This window comes from Uranotaenia lowii, chromosome 2 (genome assembly GCF_029784155.1).
Source record: "Uranotaenia lowii strain MFRU-FL chromosome 2, ASM2978415v1, whole genome shotgun sequence".
Taxonomy (NCBI): Eukaryota; Metazoa; Arthropoda; class Insecta; order Diptera; family Culicidae; genus Uranotaenia; species Uranotaenia lowii.
Window position 1 is genome coordinate 7,389,838 of NC_073692.1, and position 21,811 is coordinate 7,411,648.

The following is a 21,811-nucleotide window of genomic DNA, read 5'->3' on the forward strand; positions in this document are numbered from 1 at the left end:
GAACTTACGTAGCACATCAAATTGGTAACTGTTGACCTTTTCTTGACGAAACCATGTTGATATTCCGAGATCAAAGGTTTAACAGCGGCATACATTCTCTCGTGCATCAGAATCTCGAAGATCTTTGAAATCGAATTCAAAATCGATATTGGTCGGTAGTTTTCCACGCTGTGAGCATTTCCGGATTTGTGTATCGGTGAAATAGCCGCAATTTTCCATGCATTAGGAAACGATCTTTCGGTTACTGATCGATTGAGGATACTGCAGATCGGGGCGCATAAAGATGCAGCACAATGTTTCAGAAGAGCGGGAGGTATTCTATCTGGACCAGCGCCTTTTGAAGGATCGACTGTGGACAACTTTTCATAAATATCCTGTTCGGTGAAGCACGGTGAAGGCAAATTTACAACGTAAGATTCCAACGATGCAAGGTAGTTGCAGTCTGCATCAATACCGACAGAACAATACACATTTTGGAAAAATGACGCGAACAAATTGACCGATTCGGCTTGATTGGAGGCCGTGACGCCATTGAAGCTTACATCTACGGGTACGGGGGAGTTTTGTTTTTTACCTTTAAAATGCTCCCAAAATGATGATGGATCTCGTTTGAGGTTTTCTTCGAGTCGAGAGATATGTTGTCGGTAGAGAAGGTCGTTCAGATGTTTGATTCAAGGCTGTTTATAATTTCGGCAGTCTCTGTAGCGAAGAATTGTTTTTTCAGGAGTATTGTAGGTAAATATAATTATATTGAACAATTCAACAATTTGAAGTTGTACAACCTATTAAGTTTATAAGTTTATTAATTTATGAGTTTATACACGGTTACGCCTTTCCGAAAAGTTGTTACTTCTAAAAGAGCTATCTAAAAACAGTGCCATCTATTGCACCGTTGAAAAGTTACAAATCAGACAACACTGTTTTTCATCAATTTTTTATGCCTTTTTTGAAGAGAGCATTTGAAATTTTACACAGGTTTCTGGAGATTTTTTGTCTCAGCTTGTACATATCTTCATCTGTGTTTTTACTAACAGTTTACTGATAAAATATCCACTTCCAATAAACGTTAACCAAAATGTCCTATTTTGGCTTAAATTATTTTCTGGAAACGTTTTGCATACTTTTCGTAGAGCCCCGAATGTATATTATGTAGACACAATAGTAAAATAGCTTTTTATTCATTAACATAAGTTTTGTTCAACTTGTTGTTAAAAACCGACCGTAAACTCTCAGTGGGGTTCATTGAAAGTGCTAGGGATGGTCACAATAAATTCGACAATGGACATGCTTACTTAGTTGATGTTGATAAATGAGCAAGTAAATATTCTTCAAAATTCAACAACGAGTGATCTTTGAAAATAACTACCTGCTCCAAAACTTTCCTGCTCCTGTTTCTGAGTAATGAGCCCCCAATTCGATAAGATTAAACTTTGCAAAACTTGATCAGGTGTATTAGAAGTTGCGGCTTATAACGGTGCATCGGATCACAAGTTCCCGGGTGGAAAGTGATTAAGCGCAAAAAAAAACACACAAATCTTAACCTTTGGCGGTGTGGGCACAAGAGAGAGGACTTGTGCAGCACCGTGAAAGGTCAAATCTGCGGGGGAATTGGGTCATCCTTCTGGGGGCTTTTGGAGGAAACAGTGTTGCTGTGGCTTCAGCCGATCAAAACCGCGTGGTGTGGTGTGGTCCGAGAAGAAATTTGTCCATTCCTCCTCGCCGACATCTGAACGTTGCGTTTGCCATCAGCAGCCGCCGAATCATCATCATCATCAACAACAGCAGCAGCAGCAGCAGCAAATCGGCGCGTATATTTAAGCCAGCCAGGAGGAAGACTACTTGCGTGAATCAGCCGGATTACGGCACAATGATAAACTCAATCACCGGGGCACCAAGCGGCGATGAACCGGTATTCGTTGCTGCTGCTTGGTCTTAAGGCTGCCACTTTATCCCGCAAGCATTTACATACCAAAAACTGACCGGCAGCAGCCGAGAATCAACGAACCCAAGCGCAGTTGTCAGCAGCCGATGGTTCAGTACATTTATTCGCATTTTTCTTCCTCTCCCCCAGCCCCTAAGCGCTTGGGCCTCCCTCCGGCCGAAGAAATGTTCGAAATCAATTTCAACCCGTCTCGCGCCACATGAGCCGCCCTGTTCTGGTCCTCCCCTTTGGCCCGGAATGGTGGTCAAATTTTTGAAATTGTTCGAATAAGATCGACCAAATGGACGAGGCCCCATGTCAGATGGTTCCGCGGGTGAGGTATCCTGACAGTAATCATTCGTGTATTTATTATTAATTTTTTACCACGCGGCGCTGAGCCATTATCGGTCCCGGGCTCAAACGAGATTTTTATTGGGTCGAATGGTGAGCTCAACGTTCTTTGTTGAGGGTTGTTTTGTTGTTCGTCTTCTTATTTTTTTGTTGAAACTTTGTAGTGACTTGTAGTTTATGCGCAAATTGATTTCCATGAATACTTAGCTTTCGAGAAGAATTGCCAACCACAACGGAGCCCACGCACTGGGTCGGAGATTTGGGCAACATTCAGATGATTTCAGCACTGAACTGTTTAAACTGGAAATTACTTTTGAAACGATACTTTTTTGGGAACTGCACTATTTTTGGGTTTTCCCTATAAAGAGGTAATTTTAAATTTAAAATAATAATAAAATTTTTTTTTAATGATAGCACAACAGTCAGTGACAAAAGTTAGTACCGTAAAACGGGGTAACATTGATCACCGGGGTAACTTTGACCAACAATAAATTTTTCCACATTATCATCAATAACTCAGTCTATAGTTTGAATTTTTGAAAACTGTTTAAATTGTGCTTATTAATTGAGTATCAAAAAGGCAAAATTTGGTTTGTATTTGAAATTTCTTTCTGTTAGTGAAAATATAATTTCAAAATCTTAAAATATCTAGTTTTTCCAAGGCTCGCAAACAAACAGCTCCCCTGATGATACCAAAAAGCTTATATGTATAGTTATAGTGCTATTTTTATATTCATTTGATAATGTTTGATATTCAAAAAAATAATGACATTTTCCAAGAGAAAGCCGTATTGGACAAATGGATAAGAACCCTATCAAATGGTTAAATTTGAAGAAAAAATGAAAATGTAAATAATGGAAGGGCCTAGGGAAATGTGTGAAGTTAAAATTTCATTTGTATTTTGAAGCTTAAACTATTTGGCAATGGTTATAATTTTTGCCCCTAAATGTATGCAGCATCATTGTTCTTTTTTCGATTTTAAATAAAACGCAAGCAAGGTAAAAGCAAGGTAAAATTGATAAACAGGCATTGGTAAATATTATGAAGGTGTTTTGTATCCTTTATGATCAAGAAAACTCCTTAAAACCGTCAAAATAGGACTGATCAATCTTACCCAATGCATCAAATTCTGAACACAGACGAAATCGATTTTCAAATCAAATTAATTTCTGCAACCATGTCTTACATTCATAGGAATTCATACTGGATTTAAAAATATGAAACATGCAACATTGCTCTTAACAGAAAAAATAGTTGAAAAATATTAAAAAAGTGATCAATCTTACATTGGATTACGGTAATAATGAACATTTTCCACCATCGTTTTGCATATTTGCCATATAGAATCAATGTTTCATAAACAAATTGAGTTCCATGCAGTTTTTTTTCCTAAGCTAAGTTCATTTCATTTCTCATCATCAAAATTTGGTGGGTCAAGAGTAAGTAACAATATGAGAAAAATTAGACAAATTCATCAATTTTAAAAAGAAAATAATTGAAAACATATTATCCAGTGTTCAGCACAAAAGCGCTAATCCGCTAATCACTAGTTAGTCCGCAAACTATTTGTTAGCAGTTTGATTTTACTGCTAAGTTTGAATTGAGCTAGCGAATTAAAATGTTCCGCTATTTTTTGGTTTCGCTAATTGAACACCGCTAAATCCCATATATTTGTATGAATCTCTCTAATTATAACTGATTTATTTGTCATTTATCAAGTTTAGATGATTTTGGGCATTAATCTGGCCCCAATATGCACTTCAGGCAAAAAATGTCACTTCTCTTAATGTTATCAATTGAAAAATGCGTACTGGAGTCAGAGATAAGGTGTATTTTGTGTCATTCACTGAAGAGGAATACAATTAAAGGTGTTAAACAATTGAAAACTATTTTTAAAATCCTTCAATTAGCTTTTTGTTGAGTGATTGAAATATTGACTTTGCGTACATACTATTTGCTTTGCACAAAACCGATAAATAAAAAAAATGATTTTTTTTTTAAATTATAAAAATAAAGACATAGCTTCCATCTTCCACATGCTTTTGCTCTTGTAGCTGCTCGAACAAAGAATTGTGATAAAATTCACATCATTGACAATTTTTATTTGTTCATAAAACTTTATGAAAATTCAATAAATTTATCGAATTCTTAATACAATATTTTAAACTTAATTTATTTCTCCTTGGGAAGTTGGAAGAATTGAAGGGACTTCGATATTTGTTTCAGCCTTATTGTTGGTCAACAGTTAACGCTTAGCGCTTAAGCTTGAAGTGATAACTTTTTCAGCACATTGAGCGTATTTAATAAGCAATCGCTAACTTTGAAGGAGTTAGGGATTTATTTATCGGCGCTAATTTTTCAGTTAGCGATGCGCAACATTCATATATCAATATTTAAAATTGCAATAACTATAGAATCAATCGAAAATGATAGCAAAGCATAGCATAGCATTGGGTGACTACATACATCTTGCATTGGCTGATACACAAAGTACAACTTAATCATCAAAACAAACGCAAGATGCCAAAATGAGTACCTGGATTTAACATTTGTTTCAAGTGTTGGTTTTAAAAATAAGTGTTGCAAAATAGTGCACACCGTGACAAGTCAATGTAATCATAATGATCTGATTATCTGATACAGTAAAATATTTTTTTTAGGTGCAGAGAACTTATACGACCCAGAATGCTGAAGGGATATTTATATGGGAATTCCTACTTGGCAAATATTTAGGACTGGTAAAATAAGAAAAAGCAATAAATATCTAAGAACGAACGATCTCACCAATGTCCATTAAAAGATATAGGAGGTTTAGGCCGGTGCTATCTCCCAACTTCAGGAAGACCTGATTGGAGTCAACTTAAACGAGTTACAACCAAATATTTTTTAATATATCTGTCGCCTACAAGCAACGCGCATCGCAGCAATCAGGAAAAAGAACAGCATTTTTTCGCCCATCGTGGACTTTTCCCTTTTTCTCTAGCTGGGGCTTCAAATTTGGGCTGCACCACTGCTTCGCTGTTGTTATTTTTTTTTTCAAATTATTCAGATCACTATGGCATTTAAAACAATAATTTTCCGACTTCACCAGCAATCAACCACTAAGCACATTTTTATATTGAGAATCTTGAGAATCACAATCGTTAAATTTCTCATTAGATTACTCCGACAGCCATTTTTCATTCCTTTCCTTTCAAGCACTATTTTTTAAATCACAATAAATATATCCCAGGAAGCTGCTATCCAAATTTCGCTTATCATTACACTTTACATCAACGTTATCATATGCAATGTAAAGAAATTTGAAGTATTTACAATCTATAATTCAATATTAGAAGTATGAGAACGTAGATGAAAGTACAGCTACCGAAAAAAAAACACAACCGTACTCGTCCAAGGCCAACTGCGAAATCCATCAATCGCTCCTAACTATGATGATGAGAAATGAAATGGACTTATGGTCCATCAGTATAAATTTTTCAATAAACAGTAATTTTATAAGGCATATAAACTAATTGATGGTGAAAATGTTCATTGTTAAACTTTTTTACGCTGGCTGTATTTGCCTATAAAGTCATCCGAATACTCCAGAGCCTTCAATGCAACTTCAAAAATGGTTCGTATCGGTCATCCCAGTGAGTTGACGTCCTTTAGTAGTTGGCTTACAAACCGATAATATATGAATGAATGCACATGCGTTGGTAATCACCAGGCTTTGAACTATTCCTGATGGATAATTTTGTCACTGAAGAATCTGAGTTGGTATAGTTTCAAGCGCATTCATACTCAGGATTGGTCAATCTTGGATCGACCTTTGTAACATCGACATATTCGAAATTTTCCAATTTTGTGATCAATTTTTTAGCATGAAAATGTCGCTGAAAGAAAAGACCGCAGCTCAGGCTCTGGTTGTCATACACACGTAGCCTCTCGCTGCATACCTGTCCCCGAATGGGGCGTAGGCGTCCGTTACCCTAGATCTTTGGATTTATGATCAACCAACTCACAACCCTTTTTTGACACTTTTTTGTTCGTCGTTGTTGTTGATGTGTTTGCCGGATTGTCACACGCTATTATTTTATGATATCTCGCTTCCATCACACAGCCTCCGCATTTTAACCCGATCGCACAATGTCTTCGGAGTACCAGGAAGGTTCGTACGTGTACAATATGCCCTTTTGTCCATTTGAACGCCACACTCGATATTTTTTTTATGAAAGGCCCAGCAAGAAAAACGGGGGAAACAGCTCCAGCTTCCTTTAGTTAGGTTTCAGTGAAAGACGAAAACTGTAGGACGGGCAGATCGGCGACGCGTACAAATATGAGATGATGCCGGTCGTCGTTGTCGTCGGTGCTGTTGTGTTGTTCATTCGCCGCACATTTTTCCTCATCCGATCATCTTATTAATTTCTCGCACGTTGCTGCTATTATGCTGTATGTGCCATGCCACAGAGTTCAGAGCAAGGGAAAGTAATGCTGTACTTGCGGTCTTTAGTCGCCTTCCTCTCAGCCCACTCGACCTGATCTTTCCTTTTCCGCCTTCCCTAGATGAATCCAAACAGCCAGCCGCCCTTGAAGGAATGTCCCCTTCGTGAAGAAGCTTTTGTGTTACCTGATCTGTCCCAGGGTCGCTTCGAGGAACAAGAGAAGGAACGCAGGCGAATTCACTTGTATTGCTGCGGTTTCGTGTTGAGGAGACGTGCAAAATCTGTTGCCCGAAAAGTTCGAAGCAGGAAAAGATGTCCGCCTCCTGTACGGGGCTGCCCACAATCCGGAGACAGCCGACAGCAAGCAGCTTTCGTTTTAATGAATGTGTGTTTTGGAAATAAATTTTCAATGGCATGTTTGCTTGCCGGAGTGCCGCACTCACTCACTTCTAGCACGTTTACTCAGTTTGGGGCTCTCCGAAAAAAAAAACAAACTAAAAAAAACGGTATGCTTCCGTTGTCCTTGTTGTAAATGCGCTCAGGACATGTGTGGCGGCCACCTTTCAGCATCCGGCAAACTTCTTCGCTTCATTAGGGTAACTAAATAATATTTACCTGGTAACAGGTTCTGTCATTTTTTTCTAAAAATACTTTCAACTCCACGGCTGCTGAATAACAGTAAAATGTGAACCTCTATTTCTCCTACTTCTACAAGTATATATAACGAATTTCTATCGTAAGTTGTTCTATTTCATGAAAAAAATTTAAGTTAAATTTAAACATGTGGAAATTTTCAAGATCATATAAGGATTGAGTCTTGTTTTAGCATAGCACTTTCATATGAGACGATGTTATTTACCCAACACTAGTTAGTTTGCTCTTATGTGGATATATTTTTACAACGAAGAGATCTAAATTCAGTTAGGGTGTCTCTAAATTGATAAAAATTGGTGTTTAGTTGAAAAACTCACATTCTTAAAGCATAATAATTCATTAAACTGCTGAAAATGTTCAGTGATTAAAATGAGCCCAATGCACAATGTGGAATAAAATGAATACACCGCGAAGAAATTCAATATCTCATAAATGACATCAATATCTTATACATGAATCAAATCTATGAGAATATACATACTTTGCTTTAGTAAAAATGTCTGGAGAATCGAGTTTTAGACGCTGCACGAGCTTACAATCCAGAAAAAAGACTAATTTAAACTAGTAAACAAAAATAGACCTCTTTAGACTCTTTGACCGAGAAATCGAATAGAAACTGTTAGCCACCGCACGCATAAAAAAATGGAATTTTGGCAGATTATGATAAAAGTAAGCTCGGACGTGTAAATTTGAAACCAAATGAGCCATATTCTGTGTGCTTTTTTTTTTGAGAAACCCCATAAAGACTGTTTGAGCCACCGGAAAATAGAGTTATGGCTGTTTTCATCTCCATTCCCCTTCATTTTTAATTTAGTTTGGAAAAAGCATGTTCGGACTTGCAAATATAAGACCAAATGAGACTTACCTTGTAAGGTTTTTTTTTTCTAAGGAATCAAATAAAGGTTGTTTGAGCCACCACACGCACCGGAAAATAAAGGTATAGATTAAATGTTTGGAAAATGTAGGGGAATTGAGGGTAAAAACGGTCATAACTCCATTTTACGAAGCAGACGGCCTTCACTTGATTCCTCGGAAAAAAAATTCACAGATGAGTCTCATTTGGTTGAAAATATGCAAGTCAGAACATGCTTTTTCTGAAATATTAAAAAAAAATGAAAGAGAATTGAGGTTAAGACGATGCGTGCGGGGGCTCAAACAATCTTCATTTGTTTTCTCTGAAAAAAAAAAAAACACAAGATAGGTCTATTTTTGTCTAAAATTTTCGAGTCTAAATCAGTGTTTTTCGGGATTGTTTATAAAATATCTATAGGAAAATGAGGGGTTAAAAAGGAGCTAAACCTTTGTTCGGTTTATACACTTTTTCCCCATTGAGCAGTGGGGCAGACCAAACCAATCGATGATCAAAACCGTATAACATTTTCAACACAAATTCTACAAGGCTTGGTGTCTTCAGACTAGTTAATTTTCTGTTCAAAATCTATAATTTGGTGTAATTTTAGCATATATATGCAGAAATTCTGAAATTGATCTAAATTTTCGTTTTCGTTCCTGATAGCTCGAAAACAACTAAGAAGTAGATTGACATGAAAATTTGTATACTAAACCAGCCGAACCCTAACCTTTCGCATATCTTAATGAGAACAGTTTTTTAAGATGTTGTAGTTTCAATGATTGTATCGATAAAACTTTATTTTAATATGTTTTTGACGAATACTCCTACAGCACCTGTTTTTGTGATTCAAAACGTGAATTTTCTAAAGCCACACTTAGAGTTTTGATCAGGATAGCTGGTATTTTGGTGATTTGTTCATGCAAACAGCTTTGAAATGCTTAAAGAGAGTGTTAAGAGTTTAAAAAGGAATAAATCAACGGCGTTTTCTAATATATATGAAAGTTTCCCGTATTTTTATTAGAAATTGTCATAAATCATATGATAGTTCGAATTTTTGAAGTTTTTTTTATCCTAACTGGCCAAACTAGGACTTAAAAATATTGTAATTGGAAGCTGTGTGAGTTTTTCGTACATATCATCACCAAAAGCAAGTACGAAAAAAGTACGAAAAATTTGGAAAAATCTGTCCCACTAAAATGGTTACAACTTTTAGGAGCGTTGATTTTTTTTTTGTTTTACTAATAAGTTGCAGTACAATTGAACATCAACTTTTCCCAAATATGAAATTGGAATAATGAAATGTTTAATAGACTCGTTATCGGTATAATGTCTAGTTTCTGGAATGCAAAAATGCATGTGATTTTTTTTTAGTTTACTAAAAGAGCTTTTTATTCAGTCTTTATTAGTGCTCCACTGTGTGTCGTTTAGCATTTTCTTTTAAGATACAAGAATTAAGAAATTAAGACACGAATCATTATCCGACGTCTATTTAAACTCCTGAATTTATGCATAAACATTGCCCAATTCTTATTGAGAAATCTAGTCGATTAATTAATACTTCACACAGGGCCGTAGGAAGAACCGACTCATGGGGGAGGGGGAGGGGGGGGGGGGGTTTGTGATTGATTTTTACCTATGATAAAAGTTTTCGTATTCAATCGTAACTTTAGAAAATTGGTCCTTAAATGAAGAGGTGAGCAAAATTTGTTTCATCTATAGCTAAAATCTTTGGATTTGTTGAAAAGCCTGGTGGATTAAACTTAGTTGATTTGAGCATAAAACAAGCTTTTTTAAGGAAAGTCTTTCATTTCTAAAAAAAATTTATTCTTTACTCGAATCAAACAAGTTCAAACTAAACTTCAAATTCAAAGAACTTAACCTTTGATGAAAATAAATCAAATTTTCAAAAATATTAATAGATAAAAATCATCGGATTTTCGGATAAAATTTTCTTGATGCAAACTTGGACCAAATTAATGATTTTTGTTTAAAATTCGTGTTTTCGCTAGCCGTTAGTATGCTCTATTAAAAAGTATAATTCCTATGAGATAAATCTAATAATGGAACCTCATTTTACAAAATGGAATACAACACTTCCCGTTTCTCAAAAATCTATATTAAATTAGCAGAATTTTGTCTATTGGGTTCTGAAACATACAATGCCAAATTTTGGTGCCCTTCATGTGTGAAAAATATCAAACAATGCACCAGGAAAATATAGAAATTTGTGCAGGATTTTCAGGTGCTGATTTTTCTGTACCATCAAATATTTCTCATCAAGAATCAATTCCTTGAGGAAAATCCTGTGGATAATTTTTTTTTTAATTAATATATGTCTTGTGGATAAAATAAAAAAACTCAAATTTTACCTTTTTTTTAAATGATTTAAATTATGATTCCAAACTAGAACTGGAAGTTGAATTGACAAACAATCTTAACACATTAAGAACTGCCAAAAATCTATGACGAGAAACACCGAAATTCGGCATTTTTTATCTCAGAAACCCCTGGACTAAGCATTTTTAAATAACAGAAAATGTTGTGCTCAATTTTGTTAAGTATAACACTAACAAAATAAATATTTTAAAAATATATTAAAAATAACTATAACACTAAAATTCAGTCTATTCGAGTTATATTTCGAAGTGTAGCACACTCAAAAATTGCGCTTTGAATTGGTATCCGAAATTCCATACGATTTCTGCCATTTTATAGAGCCTTCATTCTTGAATCGATTGTTAAAATTCTGTAGTTCAGGTTTAATTTAAATTCACTTTTTAAATTACTTATTTTTTATCTGTATTGTGAATCAAATAAAAATATAAATTTACAAATATCTGAATCTTACTTTCCAATTTTTGATTGCCATTTCGAAGCTTTAATTTTTTGAATTTTGTGTTAGAATAAAATTCAAGATCTTCAAATTTGAATATAAAACAAAATTTATCCTTTTTTTTTATTCACAAAACTATTATCAAAATATTGAAAATACATTTGATCTCGAAAAATATGATTCAAATTTGATATGAAATGCCAAACCAAATTTGAACCAGTATTTCAAAGCAGTTTTTCATATCTCATTTCTTATGAATATTTGAACTGAAAATCAAGAATCCGGAACAGAATACAGAATCCGAAATACGAAAATAGGAACACAATTTTGGTTACGGGAATTATTAGAACCTCAGAAATGGGTTTAATTTGACTCGAAATTTAATATTCAGACCTGAATTTCGATGACGAGAAGAATGAGAAATTTTTTGAAAAAGGGTAGCAGAATTTTGGTCTTGGGCTGGGTTTTTGAGGTTTTGGCATTAGTTTTTAGTCTGGATTGTGACTCTTGATTAACCTTACTGCATTATCATAATTTGGTTCTGAATTCAAAATATTGAGAGTAGAGTAGAATATCTTGCTTGCTGTTTCGGATCCTAATGGGGGGGGGGAAGGGATTCTGCTCAGGAGACAACAGACTTGCCAACTGCCCACCTATCAAAAGTGCTGCACATTAGGCAATCGAAAAAAAATTTATTTTGCTGTATAATTTTATGATTTAAAAAACGAGGGTTAATGAATAAAACCATTACGTCAAACGAGCGTACATGACATATGAAATGAAGAAAAAGCGCACCAAAAAAAACTATCGTTGGCATATACTCAATATAAAAAAAAAACCCGGTTTAATACACTTAACAGTGGATTTGAGCCTTTCTTTCAGATTCAAAACATATTTGTTTTGCGTGTTTTAATCTACAACGGTAGAATGTTTACAAAAATCACTTTTGTAAATGATTTTCATTAAATGAAGCTATCAAACGGAATAAACTATAGGGGATAAAAAAGGATTTTTGAAATATTACACGATTTTTTGTTACAATGGATAAAAACGATTTTGTTAATTTTGTCAATTTTGTCAATTTTTTCAATTTTGTTAATATTGTCAGTTTTATCAATTTTGTCAATTCAGTGAATTTTGTCCATTTTGTCATCGTCAATTTGGTCAATTCTGCCAATTATCTCGATTTTGTCAATTTTATAAATTTTATCAATTTTATGATTTTTTCAACTAAGTGAATTTTGTCGAATCAGTGAATTATGTCAATTTCGTCAATTTTGTCAAATTGGTCTATTTAATCAATTCTTTCAATTTTGTCGATTTTGTCATTTTCGTATTTGGTCAACCTGGCGAAAATGGTTTATTCGGAGTTTTTTCCTGTTTCTTCAACTTTGTCAATAATGATTATAAACTTTTTAGCTTCATATGCATGTTCTAAAAAAAATCCCAAATGCTTAAAACTCTACTATGGAGGGTTTGGTGGCGCTACTGTTCAAATTGACCTCCAAGCCGTCATCGTTTTTCTAGACACCAACCCCAACAACAACAACGCAACGTTAGATCTGAAGAGAGGAAGAGAAAAGGGAACAAAAAAACAAGCCCGAGAGCTTAAAGCTCGAGAGGATTCAGAAGCATTTGTCTTATTGGATTTAATTTGCTTCCACGGGCGAAATACTCTCCTGTCGTTGCTGCTTAAGAAAAAGCTTCGTAAGCACGAACGGCACGTGAGAAGATGAGAGGATGTGCATACATCGTCCGCGTAGCCGTGTTGTTTTCCCCTTCTCAGAGCAATCTGTGCCTGAATATAATGCTGGGGAAGTTTCGAAGTTACTATCGCTTTCGTACCATGCAGTGTGGGCACGACGTACTCATCAACGACTTCACTAATTTCGTGGTCGCACCCCTTGGTGAAAACCATTTTTATGTATAATAATTCGGAGCTCCGGTTCCGCAATTTTTGAAATGGTTCGGTTTCAAACTGAACCATTAGAATGAAAAATTTCAACCATTGGTCGGAAAAGTTTGAACTGTCGTCTTCCTCCCACACGGTTTCTGTCACAATGACATCAAACCTGAGTGGGAGTGAAGTCTGTCTGTTCTCCCTTCCACACATCGAGAGGTCCATACTTTTAGATAGCAAGCGCGTATCTATGACGTCAGGTATAATTTGACGTCATAGATACGATAATCACGATTTTAGTGATTGCTGGTTGTGGCTAGCAAGCCAAATTGACACGTTTTTTGGAGTGATGATTTGATGATAATTACTATGAAAATTTAATTTTCAAACTATTTTGTGTTTTTTTCTTTTATAGGACGAAGAAGAAAAAAAATCGATTTTTTTAAGATAAAAATCAATTTTATTGTACTGCCTAGTTTCGCAAAAACGTGCAAAAAAAAGTTTACAAAAAATCACACCAATACACACAAATACACAGACATCGTCTGAACTCGACGAACTGATTCGATAGGTACCTATAAAGGTATATCTAAGACCCATAACACTGAGTAACAAAAAAGAGTTTTTGAAAATAGTCCAGGGTTTTCCAACTTAATTAGACTAATATTGACGCCCTGAGCCAAAACCATGGTTTTGTTCAATCAGGTCAAAACCCCTAGTACTAGCATATTGAAGCGTATATAGCCATATGGCTGTATCTCAAAAAGTTGACCTGATACAGCAAAATCAATGTGATATTCTAACTCAGGACACAAAAATTAGGCTAAATCATCTGAGAAACCCCAGACTATTTTTTGGCTGTCACCCAGTGTAATTAATGATCTCCCAAATCGACCGATAACTATACCTTTCTGAAAGAAAGGCAAAAAAAACGAAAGCAAAAATAACCAAACTCAATCTAAAAAAAGATGGCCAGTACGTTTTTTGTGGGATAAGCGAACCGATATTCAACGAGTTCATTAACTATCAGAATATTTCAAAATGTTTATGTTTGAGAGCCACCTTTTTCGACTCTTACTAGTGGTCAAGGTGTTAGCCTACTTAACTTTCATGATAGATGGCGTGGGATTGAATCTCGGCTGTTTGATGAAATTTTTGTTAAATTTTCGATCGCCTCTGTAATTAATTTAGAGATTGCTGGCTACTGCTGCTGAGTAAATGGCTACCTTTTTTGTAGCCAACGTTAGCATGATATTTACTATTGAATAGAACAATTTTAAACAATTTTGTTTTTTATTTTTATTTTTAAGGTATGACTTACAGGAAAAAAATCCAATTTTTTTAAACTAAATTCATCAAATTCTAGGATCCTTTTTTAAAGCTCATCCATAAATTTAGTAAAAGGAATTGGCTCAGTGTGAGGGGGATAGTGATATGAATATTTTGTCATTGTACCTAAAGAATATATGGTTCTGAATACTAAATCTAAATCACCAAATAGAAAAATTTAAAAAAAATCTGAATTCGAAATCTTTATTTCAAGTTCTGTAAGGTACTCCTGGGTGAGTGGGGACTATTAGAACAATACTGTTCAGTTTTTTTAAACGTTGTTTAATTTACTGTCAATCTAGATTCACTTAAATCAATCTAGATTCACTTTGCATTTAAATATTGAAAAACCACATTAAATTCGAATTTATAACAAATACGTTTATTCTATTGTGCTGATAGTAAATGATTTGCTGGTTTGTGTTTGCCAGGGCAACAATTAAACAATGTTTTTGGGAATTGATTTTTCATCAATATATGTTTTTATTCAATACTATGATTTCAGTTATAGGGGAGAGTGGGGATACTTGATCCCCTTTTCTTATTTTCACCATATCTTTTTGGAAAATTTTAGCAACTCGCCGTCTTTGACATTTTCTGAAAGCTTGTAACTTCAAGTTTCTATGCTCCAAAAATTAGATCGATACTTGAACCCATTGATGAACTAGAAGCATTTTCGTGGGAGTAAAAAAATTGCGATTTTTCTGAAGTTAGGGGAGACTTGATCCCCTATTGAAGGAGACTTGATCTTTTATTCAGGAAGCCCTAATCCTTGTATAAAAATCAAACAAAACCTCAAGATAGAATGTTTATTGACTATTTTGGTCATGTTTGTTCTCATTTCACAATTTATAGCAGACATAGATGAAAATTCTATAACTTTGTCTCAACGCTATAAACATTGCATACTTAAAGGCGCTATTTTTTATAATTAAGAGAAAATTAATTATTTTTGCTCTTTTCTTCAGTCAATTGTTTGATAAATATTAGTTTTTGGATAAACATTAGTAATTTCGTAATCAGCAATCATAACGATCAATTCAGAAGAAGAGTATGCCGTTTGAAAGGGGGGATCAATTGTACCCAACTCTAGGGGATCAATTGTACCCATAATCAACATTTTAGAAAACTTTTTCTGAAAAAAGTTGAGAGTTTTCCACTGCTTTGAAAATATGGCATTATGAAGTTCATTTTACGCTCGAACGATTGATACATTGGAACAAATATTTTTTTCATAATTTTCCCATGTAAGGAACATTTTAAAGTGATGGAAAAAGATCTTCAAGTTACATTTTGTGAAATTTTTCAAACAAAGTTCAATTACTCAAACAATTATTTAGTTAAAAATTTTTAAGCTACAAGCATTGTTATTTTGCTCATTTTGGCACATTTTTCTAGAACATTTGATCTTTGTAACACATTCCAGTTTCGAGATATAGCTAAGGAATCAAGTATCCCCAGGGATCAAGTATCCTCATTCTCCCCTACATATTGATAAACTATTAGAATGTATTTTCAATTATTTTTAACATAAATTAACTTGATAACATTAAAGTCCAATATCATCGTACTGGTCGAACTGATAGATCATCTTTTTTACACAAAAAATATTCGAAAAAATAATGTAACACATATTTAGTAAGTGTACTTTTCCTTCTTAGTTGCGGAAACCACTATTCCGTTAGAAATTCGATGTTGTTTTGCTCCAACTTATGATGGCTCAGGATTTTTTTTTCCTGTGGACAAAAATGACACAATTTGAATACTTTTTCGAATATCACACAATAAAAAATCAGTTAATTACCCGGAAAAGATTATGACATTCTTTAGTTCGTTGACGTTTCTTCACCTACAAAGTCATTTGGCGTCTACTAATTGTCCTGGGAATTTTCCTCTGCCGTCTTATTCTCCTGTACCAGGCCGTTACCTACCCTGTCCAGTCAATTTTGAAATTATAATACTGGATGGAATCGAAAAGGTTCCTCCTCCAGCGACTATAGGGCCAATACAACCATTTCCGGCAGAAGAGTTAAGTGAGTCGCTGAGATGTTTGGGCAGGTGTGATACCATCACCAAGCTCTGAACGCATTTCCGGTGCTTTCCCAAGATAAAGCGAAAATTAGCTTCTTCAGCTATGTTGGTCGAAGTACCGAATATGTTCTGCAACAAAAAGTAAAACAGAAAAACGAATACGAATTAAATCAATTATTGTGAGTGTGACAAATAAATATAGATACCTTGTTGCTACCGCTCGCTGGTCCATGATCCAGATACATGTTGCTAATGGCAAAAGAGGAAGTGCTGATGCTTGTGTAGAAGGTGGTCCTAGCCGTGCGTCCGATGATAAGGCCAAATGTTCTTGCTGCTTCCCAATGAACGGGCAGAAAACGCGCACAACAGCCAATCCGAAAAACTAATGCCATATTCGTTTTCATCTGGTGGAAAGATGGTTGTGCACCAACTGCTGTCATCTTCATATAAAAAAAACGTTTTGACAGCACTTGGTGCACTACCGGTGCACCACCAGGATGAAAACGAATATGGCATAAACTTGAATGTTTGTTTTGGTTTTGATTCTCTATCTGACATTCCGATTTCTTGCTTACAAGCAGCGGTGCCAGTTGTTCTGTTGTTTGGGTACTCGTAATGATTTTCAGAATCATTAATTTTTTTAAAATCAATTTGTTTTCTTTATATGGTCATAACTTTAAAAAAAAATTCTTGAGAATAAAATTGGTTATCTATTTGTTAAAAGGTTTGAATAGATATTTTAAAATATGCGAACTTTTACAATTGATAGATAATATTTCAATTTAGTGTCAAGAATGAAGTACAAAGAGGTAATTTATTTACACTCATATTTGGGTAAAAAAAACATTCCGATCAAAATCAATTAAGAACATGTATATAAAGTAAAGATTACAATATAAAAAACAAATATTGGGGGACCAGAATTTTTATATATTCAGACAAATTGGGTTTATTGAATACTTACATATTTACTAAATAGCTCTATTATTACTTAGAATTTAAGTGGAGCGCGTTTTATTTGCCAGTTTTATGTAAAATTGATCGGTAAAATTGGAAGCGCATAAACTTTTTCCATGTAGAATTGTGATAAAAGGTCGATTATTATAATTGATTCCACAGTCATTTTTGGTCTTCACACAAGAAAAAGATAAAATAAATTTTAAGTTGAGTCAGAATATTCTATTTTATAAAATTCAATTTTCAAACCTTTGTGGGCCCTTTAACACTTATTAGTGTTTTAGATGTTTTATTGAAGTTTATATAACTTAACGTTGTTTTATAACGAAGTTGAAAAGTACCCTTCTAGATTCTTAAAAAACTAAAAATGTTACTTGGGGAAGATTACCATCTGTTGAAAGGGTTTAACTATTTTATAACAGATTTATTAGATTTTCTCATAGTTTAACTACAAATTCGATTAAATTATAGAGGTTTTCAAAATAACCAGAACAATTCAGGACATTTAGGCACCAATTTTTAAAAATCAGGACAACTCGAGAGTTTTAAAAAAATTAGAACGGTCTCTCGAAAATCAGGACAAATCCTGATAAATCAGGTTACCTGGAACCTCTGAGCACAAGAGAAACAACAACAACAACTGAACAATTGTAATGCACGTCAGAGGTGCCAGGTGTCCTGATTTTTTAGGACTTGTCCTGACTTTCGAGAGGTTGTCCTGATTTTTCTAAAACTTTCGAATTGTCCTGATTTTTGAAAATTTGTTTTCAAAATGCACTGAAGTGTCCTGATTGTCAAAAATATCTCAAATCTCAGATTTTGGATTTTAATCTGAATTCTGATACTCACAATTGGACCCGATTTTTTTTAAAATCAAGTTCAAAATCAGAAATACTTTAATCCAAAGAATTCAACAGCTTGAATTAACGCGTCTGTACAAAAAATCTCTTTAATCTTTAAAACAGTTGATAAAATTAAATTGGGTAAAACTTTTTGTTGATGCATTTTCGTTGGAACAAGTTGGAACGTGAAATTACGCCTATTTAAAATGGGGTTATTTTTTTATTCGGGTAGGGCCAATAGATAGCGTCGATTTTTAAAATAGGATTTGATTAGATGTCCCGAAATTTCAAAAGCGTTTTTTTTTGTTCCGAGCTAACTGATAGTTTCGCCCTTATGAAATGTTCTACTAGGTTTGTTTACATTTGGCGCGTTCGCCCTTTTCCAAACTTACTACAAAATTATCTGACAGATTCCCGCTTGCGTTGTAGTATTGAAGCCATCCATCGCTGCAGAAGAATGCGATGTAGGGCTCTAGGCCCATCGGTTTGCATGCTTAGTTCGGGGTCGTACCCCTTTATGAAAATCCTTATTACCATAATATGGTTTTGGAGCTTCGGCTCTAAAATTTTTGAAACCGATTCGGTTAACACTGAATTGGTACAAAATCTAAAATTGAAACAGAAATTTCATTTTTCTCTCCTACTCCTTCCTCCCGCTCGTTTTGTCGTCATGAAGACATCCTGAGTGGGAGGTGGAGCCTTCCACTATACATAGCGATGTATAATTTGACGTCATATATACGATAATCTTGATTTTAGTGATTGCTGGTTGTGGCTAGCAAGCCAAATTGACACGTTTTTTGGAGTGATGATTTGATGCTAATTACTAAGAAAATTTAATTTTCAAACCATTTTGTTTTTTTTCTTTCTTTTATAGGACGAAGAAGAAAAAAAATCAATTTTTTTAAGCTAAAAATCATTTTAATTGTACTGCCCAGTTTTGCAAAAATGTGCAAAAAAGTTTACAAAAAATCACACCAATACACACAAATACACAGACATCGTCTGAACTCGACGAGCTGATTCGATAGGTACCTATAAAGGTATATCTTAGACCCATAATTAATGATCTCCCAAATCGACCGATAACTATACCTTTCTGAAAGAAAGGCAAAAAAGGTTCCCAACCATGTGTTTCAAATACTTCAACTTTTGCTCTGGATAACCTATCGAGTCAAGACAGCAAGAAAATAATATCTTTGATTCTAACATAGAGTCCAATGATCGGTAAAATATATTTTCAAATTTGTATATATGAATCCTTCAGGATCATAGGGGTGCAAGTGCCAAAATCATCAATTTTGAGTTAAGTATAACCAACGGTTTTTTTATGTTTCAATGTACATCTGGTGCAAAACTTAAATTTTTTATAATTTTTTTTGAACACTTTTTTGATTGAATAAAAATTGCTCGAATTCGAAAAATATATGAAAAATTGAGCACCTGTACAACTTTGAAGCGCGTTTTCTCGAATCTATCATTTAGGCACTTGTACCCCTCTGATCCCAAGCGCCTTTTATAATAATATTTGAAATTTTCAATTTGGTAAATGATATGTCGGACTGGTCTCAACGCATAATTATATCGATCATAAAAAAAACCATACCGATCAAAATCAATCAAGAAGACGAATATAAAATTAAAAATTACAATATAAAAAAATATCTCAATGTCAACTTTTTAAACCTTATTATATTTTTTTCATGAGAACTACCATTATGATTGCAGTTTTTCCGATAATTCATTCAAAAGCAAAAATATTAAATAATTAATTAAGTAACCATTAAAATGGTAAATGAAAATGAGCGTGTGAAGAAATTGATATGGTGTGCTTCGTTCTCCCACACGCGCCCCTTCGTCGTTTTGTCCTTCACAGAGCAACCTGAATATAATGTTGGGAGAATCTCGAAGTAACAATCACTTTCGTACCATGCAGTGTGGGCATGACGTACTCATCAACGACTTCACTGATTTCGGGGTCGTACCCCTTGGTGAAAACCATTTTTAACTTTATATTTTGGAACTTTGGTTCCAAAATTTTTGATATGGTTCGGTTTCGAACTGAACCATTACAATGAAAAAATTACAACCATTGGTCGGGAAAATTTAAACTGCGGTCTTCCTCCCACACGGTTTCTGTCACGATGACATCAAACCTGAGTGGGAGTGAAGCCTGTCTGTTCTCCCTTCCACACATAGACAGATCCATACTTTGAGATAGCATGCGTGTATCTATGACGTCACGTATAATATGACGTCATAGACACGATAATCTTGATTTTAGTGATTGCTGGTTGTGGCTAGCAAGCCAAATTGACACGTTTTTTGGAGTGATGATTTGATGATAATTACTATGAAAATTTATTTTTCAAACTATTTTGTTTTTTTTTCTTTCTTTTATAGGACGAAGAAGAAAAAAAATCAAATTTTTTAAGCTAAAAATCATTTTTATTGTACTGCCCAGTTTCGCAAAAACGTGCAAAAAAGTTTACAAAAAATCACACCAATACACACAAATACACAGACATCGTCTGAACTCGACGAGCTGATTCGATAGGTACCTATAAAGGTATATCTAAGACCCATAATTAATGATCTCCAAAATCGACCGATAACTATACCTTTCTGAAAGAAAGGCAAAAAACAGATGAGAAACCCGTCAAGCTGCCTTTAAAATTCATTAACATTAGAATAAAGACGAGATTCAATAATTATTGATTTCTTCCAAAACATTCGGAATGCAAACTGACGACACCGACGATTCCTTATGTCCACATGAAGATGGAAGAAATCGCAAATATAAATCAAAGCCAGTAATAACAATGATTGAATGCAATGCCTTTTGATTGGCCACCCTAAGATAATCACCCGGTGTAGATGTCGAATGACGACGAACGAGAGAATCGAGAGCCTACGACGACATCGTTCGTCCCTATCGAAAGAAGTCGTTGGACGATTCGGGTTCTACTTACTCAACAGAAGTCTCCTTTCTGTTTCTTGTTCGGGGTTCTTCCCTGTTCCTTTTGCATTCCTACTCAGCTTGGACGGCACTTGGTCACTTGGTCTTGGGTCTCAACCAGTGCTGGAACAAACCACAACCAACCAACCGGAGAATCCAACAGCAGCAAGCAAACATACACTCTGCTCCGCCCTTTTTCATGTTTCCGTAATACCAGAAGTTCTGATAATTTATTTATAATTTTCCCCTTTTTTCTTACGCGCGCGCGATTATCTCGCTGCCGGGACGCTGGGCCTGAACTCGAAACGATTGTCGAGGGGGGAAAATTTCCGAACCCGAGAGTCTCCGGAGCAAACTCGACCCACAAGCAGTCAGTGGGGAGAAAATGAAGCTCAACGGCATAAGAAAAAAAAACACACGTGTGTGAGATACCGTGCATCTGATAGATTAATGAAGATTGATGCCGGTTAATTCTGCGGTTTGTCGAAAAAACTTTCTCCTTTTGGGGTCTGATGCTGGGGTCCACCAATGATGTTGGTTGTTGTCGAGTAGGTATCTCATCGGTGATTGAAAGATTCGATTCGTACGGTGGCCAATTTTCCTCTGTCTCTCCTCATTTACGAACAAAACTACCCAGCCATATATCCATTCATGTTTGCAGCATAAGAGATGCTTGCGGGAGTAATTGGTTTGCCATTTGGATCGACAATAGAAAATTCAATTCCCCCAAACCGTCGATCGATCGCGCTCGGT

At 34.9% G+C, this 21,811-nt stretch overlaps 2 protein-coding genes across 11 annotated transcripts in view; both read right to left on the bottom strand.

The window, feature by feature from the left end:
- The window catches only part of LOC129749972 (cadherin-related tumor suppressor), a 339,347-nt gene that overhangs the window by 175,988 nt on the left and 141,548 nt on the right, over window positions 1–21,811 (bottom strand). The window lies entirely within an intron of this gene.
- LOC129749975 (uncharacterized) lies at window positions 16,106–16,737 on the bottom strand. The gene is made up of 2 exons (XM_055745141.1): window positions 16,507–16,737; window positions 16,106–16,429 (listed from the first exon to the last, which is right to left on the bottom strand). The coding sequence occupies exons 1-2, from the start codon at window positions 16,702–16,704 to the stop codon at window positions 16,193–16,195; spliced, it is 435 nt and encodes a 144-aa protein (XP_055601116.1). The 5' UTR covers window positions 16,705–16,737; the 3' UTR covers window positions 16,106–16,192.

Bases quoted from the DNA above. Each gene is read 5' to 3' on its own strand.
- LOC129749975 (XM_055745141.1), bottom strand. From the start codon at position 16,704: ATGAAAACGAATATGGCATTAGTTTTTCGGATTGGCTGTTGTGCGCGT. The intron at 16,430-16,506 runs GTATCTATATTT...TTTTTGTTGCAG, and splicing joins CAGCGAGCGGTAGCAACAAG to AACATATTCGGTACTTCGAC.